Source organism: Megascapheus bottae, chromosome 14 (assembly GCF_031878675.1).
Source record: "Megascapheus bottae isolate mThoBot1 chromosome 14, mThoBot2.hap1, whole genome shotgun sequence".
Classification (NCBI taxonomy): Eukaryota; Metazoa; Chordata; class Mammalia; order Rodentia; family Geomyidae; genus Megascapheus; species Megascapheus bottae.
The window spans coordinates 53,871,363-53,886,048 of NC_143522.1; the positions used below are offsets into that span (position 1 = coordinate 53,871,363).

A 14,686-nucleotide genomic window follows, 5' to 3' on the forward strand; every position below is an offset into this window, starting at 1 on the left:
TGTCCCTTCATTACAGCCCTGGCTTTCCATCTAGGCCCCTCTCCCTAACACTTCTCATTTGCCTAACTTTTCCAAAATGCATTCTATAGCTCAGAAGTAGAGTGGGTTTGGTTCTAAGTGCTACCTCCCTGACCTCCAAGGAGCCATAGTTGGTTCCTAAAATTCATCATTTTCTGCTTGTATCACTTTCCCACTGACTATCATGCAGGCAGAGCTTCTTCTGCTTCATTTATACTTGCAAAACAGTTGTTAAGAATCAAAGGCTTAAGTGTGCAACTTTTATTTTAATCTGCACTATTTCTAAGCAGGAATTATTTTTTGCTTAAAGTTCAAAGATGAAGAAATTGGACTAAACCTGAAAAGGCACATTACTGTTGAGTAGAAAGAAAATATTGAACTTACTTTCTTATTATGCCTAGATTTTTTTGGCTTTAGGTTCCATGCTAGAAGTCCTCTCAGGATCTGATGAAAAGCTCCCACTTTGACTTTTCTCTCTGCCAAAACTTTTAAGATGCAGACTCCAGTGATCTACACAGCAGAAAAGTATCCAAGTGAGTTCAATCAGGTTTCTCCCTATGCTCTTTATATTCAAACTCAACATCCTCTAGAAGCTGTTACCACAGACTTTCCCCACAGAAGATGGCTCTTAGGTAATGAAAAGCCAAAAGTACTAAAGAGTAAACCTCTATATGTCCAAACCTCATAGCATAGTAGTATAAATGCATATTAATTAATTCTTTGCCTAGCAATTTCAGAAACTACAAATATAATATAGAAAATTGTATTTTAACCTGAGATTTATGGGAAAACTATTTATAAATAGGCATTGCTCATTGTTTTGCATTGTAACAGATACATACACCAGAAATGCACATTTCAGCTTCTGGCTTTCCATATGATAGAAATTTCAGATTAAAAGAATAAGCAATCTTACTATTATTTTTTGAGCATCAGATTTTTTTTGTGCACAAAGTCTACAAATCCCTAACAACTACATTTTAAAATCCAAATAGGAAACATAAAGCTTGACATGCTTAAGGCTGACACTGCTGAATTTTAAAGTCAGAGTATTCTGGTTGTAACTGGAATGGTTTGGTGGAAAATGAGAGTCCAAAGGGGAAATCTTAGTCTATAAAACAGTCCTTCCTTCTTTCTTTCCTTCCTTATTTTATTCTTCCTTTTTCTTCCCTTCTCTTTCTCTTTCTTTTTCTATTTTTTCCTTCCTTTTCTTTATTTTTTATTATCCTTAAGTAGTTGTACAAAGGGGTCTCAATTCAACATGCAATTTGTGAGTATATCTTGATCAATGTCATCCCTTTAATCTTTTCCCCATCTCTCCCAACTCTACCCATCCTCTCAACTTACTGAGTTGCATTTTCACACACACACACACACACACACACACACACACACACACACACACACCACACATTGAACATTATGACTATATTAAGGTACTAAGTCTTAATAGTGTCTTAAAATGGTCTCTCAAAAATCTCCAGAGGCTCGGTATGGTGGCTTACACCTGTAATCCTAGCTACTCAGGAGGCTGAGATCTGAGGATCGAGGTTCAAAGCCAGCATGGGCACTAAAGTCCGTGAGACTCTTATCTCCAATTTTTGCTCGGGGCTGGCTCTCTACTACTTGAGCCACAGTCCCACTTCCTCCATGGTCCACTTTGAGAGAAATTTGCAGATCTCATTACCCACAACACGTAGGCCCTGTTAGGCAGGCTCTTCATATACAGGCAGATGTGTAGAGACATCATCTAGAACCTGAACTCTGAAAGCAAAGAGGAGAGTTCATTAGCACTTAATGAGCCTCCCTCTGCACAGCTTCAAGACGCCAGGACCCGGATACTCCTAACAGCCCCAGTCTCCTCAGTGCTGCTGATGAATTTGCTCTTCATGAGGACAGGCTGATTAGGGAACTTCCCCTTTTCCAGAGGTTTGAAGTAGCCAGATCAAACTAGACCCAGTCAGATCAAGTCTAATGATGGCAGTCACTCTAATCTCATTTTGGGCAGCCTGTACCCAGTTTGTCCAGTGACTGACCCCCACAACTTACCAAGATTGGCAGCTGGGCAAATGCTGGTTGAAAATGATCGTATGGTGACACACGTCACCAAAATTACTCCGCTCTCCTGGATGCTTCCTATGTTTGCCCATGTGGCTGTGACTCAGGTGGCCCTGAGGTGTCCCAGGCTTCCTCGGGCTAGATGATGTGTCAGCAGCAAGACAAAAGAGTCAATATTACAATTTCATGTTCAACTCCCAGCAATGGAACTAGTTGCTCCCAGAGGGAGTCTGCATTGGCTCTCTGAGCCTTAGGTGGTTGGACACACAAGAAGCTGCCAAGGTCACATCCACAGTAAGGGAGAGGAGGCCTTGTGCTATGTTCCCCTGTGGTTTGGGTATCTGCTATTCTATCGCCAGGGGCAAGCTGCCATCTGCAGGAAGTCTGCTCTTCACGCTTAAATGTGCCTGACACCATCCCTTCTAGAGAGGAAAGGTTGTATGGTGCATAAGTTTGTCATGCTAATAGCAGAGGAATCGCCCCCACCCCCTGATTTTGGATCTTCTCTTATCCCATAGGCAGAGAGTTATACCATGGCCAGAATGGATCATGTAACTCTTCAAAAGGACCATGGAGACAGGTCCAGGAGAGCTGGGTCCAGTTCCCTGATGTTTTTCAAGATTGTCAATAAAAGGATTTTAGGAAGTATTCATTTATGCAAGATAGGTGCTTAGCATGGGTTGCAGAGGCCCAGTGTTCTGCACAGGAAGCCACCATGGCTACCTCACCAGTGATATCTGTAGGACTTTGTCAAGAGGCCTGATTTTTAGCTATGACCAAGTACACATGCTGAATGTGGTCAAGGCTCCTATGTGAGTGAGTGACTAGTCAGGTTGGACTAGTCAGGACTGTGTTGATTAGGGTTGTTGACAAATGAGCTGACTGGCCCTGCTGCAGCTGAGGTATGTCCATAGGTCTGGGGCTACAACTTTTCTACTGTGTATGATATGGGGTTGAGAAGACATCCTGGCAACTTTCAAAAACCCACAGGAGAGATTAAGAGGAAGTGGTAGGCAGAACTATGTTGGAACGGCAGCCTGGAGGAGAGATCCTGTTAGATCTGGACCCAGTGGGGCAGCAAGTGGAAAGCTGGGCCTTCTGGAACCTTGCAGTGTTTTGGAGAAGAGGATGGGGTGGAAAGCAATGTGTTTTGCTTTCTCTTCCATTTTTCCACTGATTGAATCTGAAGAGAAATTTAGAAAGGAGGCAAAGACATCTTTTAGAGATTCCACAAACACAAAACCAAAGGATTGTGTAGTAGAGAGTTCTGGTCTTTATTCAGGCTGATAGTATGGGGTAAGGACACAGGGAGACTTTCTGAGAAGCATTTGGAGAAAGTGTCCAGGAGGGGAGGAGAGAAAGGTAGAGAGGTAGGTGGTGTGCCCAAGTTGTCAAGAGAATATATTCAAGGAAGAAGAAATTAGCTCATGCTTAGAGGGATTTCTTTATTAAGACTCAAGTACCTGGACCCCAAGCTGTGAACACTGGCCTAGAACATAGGGCTTTCTTCTAGAGATGCTGAAGCAGCTTTATTGTTTCCTCAATCCAAGACCTAAAACTTGAGATCCTAGTGAAGACATGAGGGAGTTTTCTGGTTTTCTGGGCATAGCCGACAATGCCTTGGAGTATCTTGTTACACACAAATGGTCCCCCGGACTCTCCCTGTAGACAGAAAGGTGAAAATCCTCAGTGTGCACCTCTCTCTCTCTCTCTCTCTCTCTCTCTCTCTCTCTCTCTCTCTCTCTCTCTCTCTCTCTCTCTCTCTCTCTCTCCCATTCCTCTCTCCCCCTCCTTCCTTCCCTCCCTCCTTCCCATTAACTTTCTACTATCCTTTTCTGTCCTTACTAAGAGCTTGGGTTTTTCAGAGGGAAGATGGTAAATGGACATCATTGGTCTTTGTCCTGACTTGGAGAGAGATGGGCAGGCTTGGTGATACACTCAAATTGTGAGCATTTGCTTACATTTAAGTCTTCTCTTCGCTGTACTGAGACTTGAGCACTTTGTTTCCCTATGTATCTGTACCAAAATACTCACTGAAGGAAGATGCCAGGTCCCCAAACGACAAATATACAAGTATATCCTCACAGGAAGACCTTGGACTGGCAATGGTTATAGGGTAGGTTGGAAGGGGAAGGAGTAAGACACTATCACACCACGGGAAAAACAGAAAGATAAATGTGTTCTTACAAAAGAAGCAGCTTTCTCATCATTGGGGTTTCCCACACACAGCTGGTTGGCATTGTTGTAGTTCTGAAAGATGCCTTCGCATTTGCGTTCATTCTGAACTTCAAGGTCTACTTCCTGCAGTGTGTTTGAAGATTGTCCACTAGCCAGTCTTCCCCAGCCAGCCACACTGCACACCTGTCCAGGTTTTACCCAGTCCCTCTTCTTTGGCAAGGCAATGGTATTCACAGCTGTGTTGAGATGAGCTTTATATTTCAGCTGTTGAGAAGAGACATGGCAATTCAGGCTTGGCTTTCTCATCAACACCCAGAGCAGGGTCAAGAATGCCTGTACCTCCCCATTCTGAAATACCTCCTAAGTCCCATTCTGTTGCGCTGGGCCCCTGTATAAGCTGTCTGCTCCTCAGGAAGCTAGAGGTAGATCAGAAGGCAGCAAGGTCATACCTTTAAGAGCATGATGTTGTTGACACGTGTTTGAGAATCATAGTCCATGTGAGGGACAGCTTTGAGAACAGGAATAATCTGCTGTGTCTCTTCCTTTTTGTTGATATCATGTGCGCCTAAGGTGACCTTTATTTTGCTGTAAAGGTAAGATGGATAAGGTCTGCTAGGGGAGTTATAATTCATTCATGATCAGAAGGTTGAAAGCTCAGCCTAAGGCCAAAGCAGTAGCTGAGTCAGATTATCCAAAGTCCTGGATAGAGCGATGTCTTGCCTTGTTTCTAACATGGACTCTTTTCCTTGGGTACCAGTCAGCAGAAAGCAGGTATTCACCAGCTTCCTCATCTACTCAGTCACTTCTCCCACGCCCTCCAATCCTGTATCCCATGCTCACTTTGGGCCAACTCAGAGTGTTATCATCTGTCTTTTCATTCATCCTTTATCTACTTGTGAGACCTGGATGAGCTGCAGTCATTTGGTCAATGTCAGGGAACGAAGGCCTTACCTTCCATGACAGTGAGCAGCCGTGATTACAATGTCATCTTGCACCAGGATACCACCGCAACTGGAGAGTTTTTTGGTGTTTATATCGTAGAAACTGATATATGCCATGTAGGGCCAAGAGTGAGGTGTGACTTCTTTACCCCACTGGATATCTCCTGAAATAGGGAAAATGATTATTGTGAATCCCTGTGTTCATAAGTATCAGAGGAAATCACTAGCGGGTGGAAAACAAGGCATTTCATGCTGTGAGGTTCAGGGGGGGCTTGGGTGTGGATAGGGAAAGAAGGGAGTCTGCTGTAAAACTGGCCCACTCTGAGAAGAGGCCTGTGGCTTCTATGGACAGCAGGGTGGAGGTTGTAGCCACTCATTTTGTGTTTCAACTTCTTATGGAAGGGAAGGAACTCACCCTCTGTTGTGAAGATTCCCAGATACAATAAGGGAAATGATCTGAAATCAGTTTATGCTTCCTGTAGACTGTAACTAGCATGTATACTTCTTTGTCCAAGACTTCTTAGATACCTAGAGAATGTCTTACTTCCAGTCTTGGCTGTTTTTCCCCCCCCTAGTCCTGGCGCTTGGAACTCAGGGCCTGTGTACTCTGTCCCTGTGGTTCTACCACTTGGGTCACAGCTCTACTTCTGTAGTTTTGTGGAATGTTTTGAAACATCTCATGGATTTTTTTTTGCCTGGGTTGGCTTCAAACTGTGATCCTCAGATTTCAGCCTCCTGAGTAGCTAGGATTATAGGCATGAGCCATAGGCACCCAGCTCTTGGCTCTTCTTTTTTGCCTGTCCTGGGCCTTGAACTCAGGGCTTGGACACTGTCCTTAGGCTCTTGGGCTTTCTCAAGGCTAGAGCTCTACCACTTGAACCACAGCACTATTTCTGGATTTTTTTCTATGTATGTGATACTGAAGAATTGAACCTCGGTCTTCGTGTGTGCTAGGCAATCAATCACACTACCACTAGGCTAAACTCCCTGTCCCTTTTGGCTCTTTTTGAAGAAGCAAACATGATGTGTTCTTAGGATAACATATGCTAAGCTTCTTTCTCTTCCATGCCAACAGAGGAGCATGGTACAGATCTCTCAAAAGCTTAGATATATACTAACAGCTCTTAAATGCATCCAGGGAGGATATCTCCTAATGGGGTCTAAGCTTCGGCTTATATTCATGTCCCTAAGGCACTGGACCTCCAGGACCAGAAGGGAAGTGTACAGAGGGGTGGAGATCGGAAACCATCTGGGGTCCCAGTCGGGGATCATCCTTATCAGGCTTGGCTGGTTCAATTTGGTTCTGAGTATGCCTCCTGGAAGAGCTGAGAGGATCAATATAATGAGAACAAAAGAGAGGGTGACATTTAGGAATCCCAGTCAAAGAGCTCATTCAGTCTCAATCTACTATCAGTGTAAGAGTTGGAGAATGGAAATTTATAGCAGTTCTACTCCACATCAGGGTCCTTTCTGTGCCTTCCTAGTTATTGGCCACTTTCTCCTGTCAGGTGTCTTTGATATTAATTCTGAATAATTTGTGGGCATTGTTTATCTAGTGATAGAGCTTGGGTTTGGTGAACTTCTGCAAGGGAGTGAGGCAGGAGTAGATCTCATAGCTAGCCTGACTCAGGCACTATGGAGGCGCCGCCATGTGCCAGGCCTCTGGGCTGGGGGACGATCGCTTACCTGCTTCAGCACTGAAGGGCAGGAGAGCCACCACGAAGAACAGGAGTGGGAGCATCTTCTCCAGATGTCTGACCAGGTGAAGAGTGGCACTTGCTTATTCCTCCCAACTTTTTATCCTTGACCTGAGGCAGGGAAGGTGAGGGCCAGTGACCACTAACTTCCTCCCGACTGTGCTTTCACCTTATCTCTGCCCTTCCCACAGAGAGCTCTGTGCGGTGAGTGTGTTGTAAGAAGGGAGTGTGTTTTAGGCAGTTGCTGGTGAGCATGACCACATTCACCAAAGGAATGTTGGACTCTCAGAAGAGATGAGGAGGTTACGAGGGGCAGAGGCTTTGTCATAATTCAGAAATAGAATCTTATTCCCTTATTCAAGTCTTCTAAGAGCTGCAATATAATTATCCTGTGTCTTGAATTTATGGTTAGATAATTGTCTACTTCTTATCTTTCCAATCTTATTTTTTGTAGACGTCATGTTTTTCAAGATCCCAAATACATACATATATTTGTAAACTTATAAAAGGGCTAAGGAGGGGCCAGGATTGTAGCCTAGCATGCATGAAGCCTTGGGTTGGATTCCTTGATACCACAGACACAGAAAAAGCCAGAAAAAACATTGTGGCTCAAGTGGTAGAGTGTTAGCCTTGAAAAGGCTCAAGGACAGTGCCTAGGCCCTAAGTTCAAGCCCCAGGACTGGCAAAGAAAAAAAGTGCCAAGCACTATCATTTCCTAAAATGCACTGGAGAAATGCCCAATTATCAGTGAATTTGTTGAAAGTTTTGGGCAGGTGTAAACTGTTGGTGCTTGAGTTAGGAGTAGAACTTGGGAATGAAATGTTAATGGGATATTAGTGACAGTGGAAGGAAATAAAGAAATGACAGAAAAGGGACCTTCTTGATGACTTCTAACTGACATATACTTTCCCTGATGTGAGTCAGTGATTTCACTCAAGGTGAGTTTGTTACATTGTCTCAGGTCTGATATTGTTATTACAAACTCTGAAGTTTCAAAAGTTCAAAACACTAGAGTGTGGAAGTAGTGGGGTGCATGAAAGTAGAGATGGAGAGAGGAAAGATAGCCTTGCCACTTGTCTTATTTCTTGCTGTCTTTCTTGTTCCCCATACCCCAGGAGTCTGGTCTTCTGGTGATGTAGGCAAAACTCTTCCACTAATGGCTTCCTTTACCCGGGGAGAAGTCAGTGATAGTTTCTCTTGCAGTTCATCGAGGCAGGTGCTTGTGAACTATTGGCTTTTGACTGTAATTGAAATATGGATATCTCTAAGTAATGCCATCTTGTTTGCACTGCCACCTTAATAGAGGATGGAGGGGCTTTCCAGAAAAACTCTAGAGATGAAATAGGCCATTATTCAAGGAGGGATCACTACTACACTGTTTGTGGGAATGTAAACTTATTCAACCACTATGGAAAGCAGTATCACGATTCCTCAAAAGACTAAATGTAGAGCTCACCTATGACCCAGCAATTCCACTCCTTGGCATTTGCCCAAATGTCCAGAAACAAGGACATACTAAAGCCACTAGCATAATGATGTTCATTGCAGCACTATTTACCATAGCTAAGATATGGAACCAACCCAGATGCTCCTCAGTAGATGAGTGGATCAAGAAGATGTGGTATTCATACACAGTGGAATTCTATGCTGCCATTAGAAAGAACGACACTGCCCCATTTGTAAGGAAATGGAAAGAATTGGAAAAAATACATTAAGTGAAGTAAGTTAGACCTAAAGGAGCATAGAATCCATGATTTCCCTCATTTGTAATAATTGGTACACATCTAGGACTCTCCTAGTAGTGGATTACAATAGCTCAAAACCTAGGTACATGTCATATAGAATGAGACTAAATGAAAGGAGCTCTAGGATATGGAAACAAGAGGTTTATCTTACATGATCATTGTTCTTAATGTACTATATTATTTATCTTCTCTTTTTTTGCTCTTTGGTTAACCTCATATTGTTACTGTATCTGACTTTGTTACCTGGTATATTGTATAAATGTTCATTGTTCATTTATTTGAAATAGGAAAGGGAAGTGGGGGAACAAGATGATTGGGAAGGGGTAGGAGGGAATGGGGACAAATACATGAGAAGGGCTATCAATGTGTGAGAAGTAATGCACAAGACGAATGTAACTGTAACGCCTCTATACATTAGCTCGACAAAAAAAGAAATAGGCCATTCTTTGAATTGCAGATGTGTCATGTTGTTTAGTTCTAGAAAAGTTTTGCTCCAGCGCTTGCTTTACTTACGTAAAACACCTTTGTTAGGTTTAATTCCTTAAACCATTTGCCTTATGTAAGCTTTGTGCTAGCTGCAGGGCTAGCACATTCAGGGCTGCAAGTTTTTTGGGACATGAGACTGCTTGCAAATGCTGGCATTTTAATAAAGACTCCTCATTCAACCTCTTAAAGGGTAGCCTTTCTGTATCTTGCTGATCAAATTCCTGCATAATGTAAACTTTTTAAAAATATATTACTTTATCTTTAATATTTGCTCGATTTAAAGGTCAAAGACTATAAGCAAAACGAATGCAATCATTTCCTCTTTTCCAACCCTCTCCTCTCTCTTTTGTACCAGTACTGGTTCTTGAACGCAGGACTCCAAGTTCTCACTTGGCCTTTTTGCACATGGCTGATACTCTACCACTTGAATCATAGCTCCAATTCTGGCTTTTTGTTGTTACTTGGAGATAAGAGACTTGGGCATTTTTTGACTAGGCTGGCTTGGAGCTGTGGTTCTTAGGTCTCAGTCTCCTGAGTAACTAGAATTATAGGTGTGAGCCATTAGCATAGCTTTCTCTCCCTTTCCCTCTCTAGGTGTGGTACTAGGGTTTGAACTTCGGTCTTTTTAATTGCTAGGTTGGTGCTCTTACCACTGAGCCATGTTTCTAGACCTGATGTTTGCTGCTCATTTTTGGGGGGATAGAGCCTCACTTCCTATCCAGGAGCATGATTGGACATGATCTGCTTACATTAAACTTCTTGGGCAGCTAGGGTAACAGGTACACTATACCCAGCTCTTCCATGAGAAAGTGAACTTTCTTGCCCAGGCTGGCCTCTCAAAGTAATCCTTTCAATCCTCCTAAGTAGTTAGGATTACAGGCATTATAGTTCTACAAGTAAGTTTCATTTGCATAACTGGGGGAATAAAATGGATGAATGTACATTGTATGCATATATAGAAATATCACCATGGGAAGTATGTTTCAGTTTAGAATACAGTTAGCCTGACATTTTAGCTGAGCATTCCTACCACTAGGCTACCCTGCTGGTCCCAACCTGACATTTTAGATCACTTCTCTTGGTTCTTTTATAATTCAATATAGATATAGGAAGACTTCTGGAATCTTATGTGAAACTGGACATAAGCTCATGCTGAGTTTTGCATCCTGTTGGACCAATCATTATAAGATTACTGGAATATCTGAAGAGTATGCCTGTTTTCATTTTCTGGCCAAGGAATAAATGTTTCTTACAAGAGCTATTGTTAGCCTGTTATCATTGTTAAATTATCTCTATCTTCTCTTCCCACTTTGTGAAATATATTTACATGTAGCAAAGTTGGAAAAAGACTAATTAAATAACTCTAAGTTTGCATGTTGCAATTTATTTGCTAAAAAGACTTTATGAGGTTTTATAAGCAGAGAAAATCTAAGATGATAGATTATAGCACTACCCCTCAGACAGTTGGCTTATCAACTAAACACTTCCTGTCACATGGAACTATGAGCATTTTCACAATTTCTTTTTTTTCATTTTCACAATTTCTGAAGTTGATTTATTGTATCTTTGACAGTGCTATCACACTTGGTGGTAGATACTGATCTTTGAGTTATTGGGAAATATTCTTGGCCTTCCCCACACATGACTCCATCCCCATTTTCAGAGGACCAGTTAATACTGGCACACAGTTACCCCTGTGAACTTCCCCTCTGCTCCCCTCCCCTCTGGCCCTGATCTCAGTAGATCTCACTGAATAAGCTCGAGAGGGTGGCCGAGGTTTCCTTCTTGCTTCTGGCTATACTCATCCTCTCCTTCCTGCCCAACCCTTCCTTCATTTGTCAGTTCTGTGTCTCTCATCCAGATGCTGTTCTGTGGGAGAGAAAACTGAACTGGAATCACTGCTGAGGTATGTGGACGTAGGTAGACCTGGACCTGGAAAGCTGAATGTATCAGAGAAAAAAAAACCCTCAGTAATACTTTCAGTGGATAGGAGAGGCATCGCTCACATCCTCTGGGTAACACCTCAGTCCACTGGAGCTTTCTTCCTCCTAAACTATTGTAGAGGGCTGAAAGTGAAAAAACTTCATTGTGGTGACACATGAAAAACATTTCCTCTCCATCTTAACTTTTCATGTGTATCATTCATTGGTATTAAGTGCATTCGCATTGTCATACAATTTTCACCTAGATTAAGCATTTTTTTTCAGCTTTCCAAATGAAAATGGACCCAGGTGGAGGTCTTTCTGTGTGACCTAACTCCATCCCTTAGCCACCATTGTATCTCACATCTTCTCAGAATTTTTCAGACATTGGTACCTAATACAAGAGTCTTGAGCAGACCTGGTCATCACATGATTATCAACTAAACCCTAGTGACTAGCAGTCCTGTAGCACTCAGGTCTGTAGTGAGGCTCAGAAAGTAGAGGGTAAGTGGACAAGACAGGGAGAACTGAGTATGGCCTGAGGGGTGACACCCCAGCCTGCCTGGTTTCATTCTTTGCTCTGATCTCTAGGATGAGCAACTGCTAAGGGAATTTCTCCAAAGGTTCTTCTGTCTGCACTCATGTACATCAGAAATTGCAGTCCTATGCTTTTTTTTTGATGTTTTTGGAAGATAAAGTGATGAAAGCAAATTTCTTCATTATGGTGTGTGTGTGTGTGTGTGTGTGTGTGTGTGTGTGTGTGTGTGCGCGTGCGCGCGCGCGCGTGTGTGTGGGCATGTGTGCACGTGTGCATTTGTGTGAGGCATAAACATCCTCAGGATTACCTGCAAGCCCAAAGCCTGGGAGAAGAGCCCAGGAATAGAAGAGTGTCTCCAATGTATCCCTTTCTTGTCTCTGCTATGGAGACTCACCATCCTAAGCATAATCTACATAATGTAAATATCTGTGGCATTGCTTCCAGGAGCCAACCCTAGATATGAGTATCTGCTGAGATGTTTACTAGGTCAGAAGACAGGCTCTTCTCCCACTAGTCTGCTTCTCTTTCTTTTTAATATTTCTTTCTCTTTCTTTCTATTTTTCTTTTTTCCCTCTCTCCCTCCCTTTCTCCCTCCCTCCCTCCTTCCTTCCCTTCCTTCTTCCCTTCCTTTCTTCCTCTCTCCCTCTTTCCTCCATCCCTTACTTTTCCTTTCCTTGTTTCTTCTTGGGGCTTGAACTCAGAGCTTGGATATTGTCCCTGAGCTTTTTTTTGGCCACTAAAGCCACAATATTCACTTCAAGTCTTTTTGGAGGCTAACTGGATATGAGTCTCACAGATTTTCCTGCCAGAACTGGCTTTGAATAACAATCTTAGATCTTTAGATCTCAGCCTTTTGAGTAGCTAGGGTCATAGGATGAGCTACCAGCATCTGGCTGGGCTGTTTTTTTTTTTTTTTTTGAATTACCTGAGCTAAACAGCTCAGCTTGAGGCTGCATCTCCACTTCCAAATTATAAGGTGAATTTGAGCAGAGATCTTCGTGGGTGGTGAATGGTCTCCCAAGCACACGGAGAGGACCAATGAAGAACTGGGGGTATTTGGCTTGAAGGAGAGTAGAGAAGCACTGAGCAACAGCAAGCATGGTACTAAGCCTGTGTTAAAAAAAGGCCTTGCAGGTTTTCTGGTGTGGATGTCTCCCTTTGGTTCCAGAACTTCTATAGAAGAAGTGAAAAAGGAAAAGGAAGACAACGGATATTTACTGCTTCATTTATTTGGTGCCTGTATCTTGCAAGGAATTTTATGCGCTCTGTATCATTTTATGTGGAGAGTATTTCGCAGATTTTTTTTAGTCCAGTTATATAATATGAATCTATATAGAAGTTCATTCACGTGTAGAGTCACACTACCATCAGAGAATTTCGAGCTGTCACTGAGATTCTTCAGACAGTACCACTTACTGAGATGCTGCAATGCTCTTTAAATCAGACTTAAGATCAGAGGAAGGAAAGGGGATGGGAGTTAATGTCAGGTGGGACATCCGTCCAAATCATTTGTAAGTAGAGTGCTGCATGGCCTTGTGGCTAGGTGGTCTGGGAGAGAAAAGAGTGTAAGAAAGAGTATTTAACTGGGTGAACCCTGGCTGGGAGTTGGGAGACCAGGATCAAATATTCACTATGGTGAGCTTAGCTAGTAGCTGTGTGGCTACTGTCATTGTGAGATTCCCATTTTTCATGGATGTTTGTGTCTGTCAGTGCCACAGAAAAAATGTCCCTTTTGGGCTGGGAGTTTGGCCTAGTGTTAGAATTTGCCTAGCATGCACAAAGACCTGGGTTCAATTCCTAGGTACCACATACATAAAAAAAGCCAGAAATGGGGTCAGAAGTTTGGCCTAATGGTAGAGTGCTTGCCTAGTATGCACGAAGACCCGAGTTCGATTCCTTGGTACCACATACATAGAAAAAGGCCAGAAATGGTGCTGAGGCTCAATTGGTAGAGGTCTAGCCTTGGGAAAGTCCAAGGACAGTGTTTAGTCCCTGAGCTCAAGCCCAGGATTGGCAAAAAAAAGAAAAAAAAGAAAAAGCCAGAAATGATGCAGTGGCTCAAGTGGTAGAGCTCTAGCCTTGAGAAAGCCCAAGGACAGTGCTCAGGACCTGAGTTCAAGCCCCAGGACTGGCAAAAAAGAAAGAAAATTTCCCTTTTTAGTTAGAGAATGCTTTCCTAAGTAGACAGAGATCACATAGCAATTACTCTTTACAAACAGATGTGAGGTGAGAGCAGAGCTTCAAGTTAAGATAGATATGAAGTTTATTAGAATATGTTTTTCTGCCATCCAAAGAAAAGGAATATGCTCAGGAGAGGCTAGTGTTCTGTTTGTACATCTAGTCTCATAAAATAGAGAAAAGATAGGCTTAAATTCAGGTTATATTTATTTAATAGTTAGATATTCATATATATTTTGAAAGTATTATATGTGAAATTACGGTTTTCTTTTCTTTCTTTCTTTTTTGTTGGTTGTGGGGCTTGAACTCAGCCTGGGCGTTGTCCCTGTGCTTTTTAGCTCAAGGCTACCATCCTTCCCCTTAAGCCACAGCTCCACTTCCAGTTTTCTAGTGGTTAATTAGAGATAAGAGTCTCATGGACTTTAGTGCCCAGGCTGGCTTTGAACTGTAACCCTCAGATCTCAGCCTCCCGAGCAGCTAGGATTATAGGCGTGAGCCACCATACCCGGCAAGATTATGGTTTTTGAAACAGTACTTTTAAATTAACATCACAGTAGTAAATCAAAATAAAAAAAAAAGAAACTTTTTTTTTTTTTTGCCAGTTCTGAGTCTTCTACTCCAGAGCCTAGTGACTGTCCCTGAGATTTTGTGCTTAAGGCTATGCACTACCTCCATTTCTAGATTTTTGGTAGTTAATTGGAAATAGGAATCCTATGGACTACTCAGGCTGGCTTTGAACTGTGATCCTCAGATCTCAGCCTTCTGAGTAGCTAGAATTACAGGTATGAACCATGAGCACCTGGCAGAATAATCAAAGGTTTTATTTTATTTTATTTATTTATTTATCTATTTATATTGTTAGGGTAATGCATAGAGGGGTTACAGTTACATTCTCCAGGTAGTAGGTGCATTACTTCTTGCACAT

At 42.5% G+C, this 14,686-nt stretch overlaps 1 protein-coding gene across 1 annotated transcript; it reads right to left on the reverse strand.

Moving 5' to 3' along the window:
• Positions 1-3,512: 3,512 nt before the first annotated feature.
• Positions 3,513-6,936, reverse strand: LOC150055359 (mast cell protease 8-like). Its single transcript, XM_090345494.1, has 5 exons — positions 6,882-6,936; positions 5,206-5,359; positions 4,704-4,839; positions 4,264-4,518; positions 3,513-3,738 (listed from the first exon to the last, which is right to left on the reverse strand). Exons 1-5 carry the CDS (start codon positions 6,934-6,936, stop codon positions 3,586-3,588), a joined length of 753 nt encoding a protein of 250 aa, XP_090201620.1. The 3' UTR covers positions 3,513-3,585.
• Between the last annotated feature and the right edge of the window lie 7,750 nt (positions 6,937-14,686).

Bases quoted from the DNA above. Each gene is read 5' to 3' on its own strand.
- LOC150055359 (XM_090345494.1), bottom strand. From the start codon at position 6,936: ATGCTCCCACTCCTGTTCTTCGTGGTGGCTCTCCTGCCCTTCAGTGCT. The intron at 5,360-6,881 runs GTAAGCGATCGT...TCCCTATTTCAG, and splicing joins GCCCTTCAGTGCTGAAGCAG to GAGATATCCAGTGGGGTAAA. The intron at 4,840-5,205 runs GTAAGGCCTTCG...TTACCTTTACAG, and splicing joins GCTGCTCACTGTCATGGAAG to CAAAATAAAGGTCACCTTAG.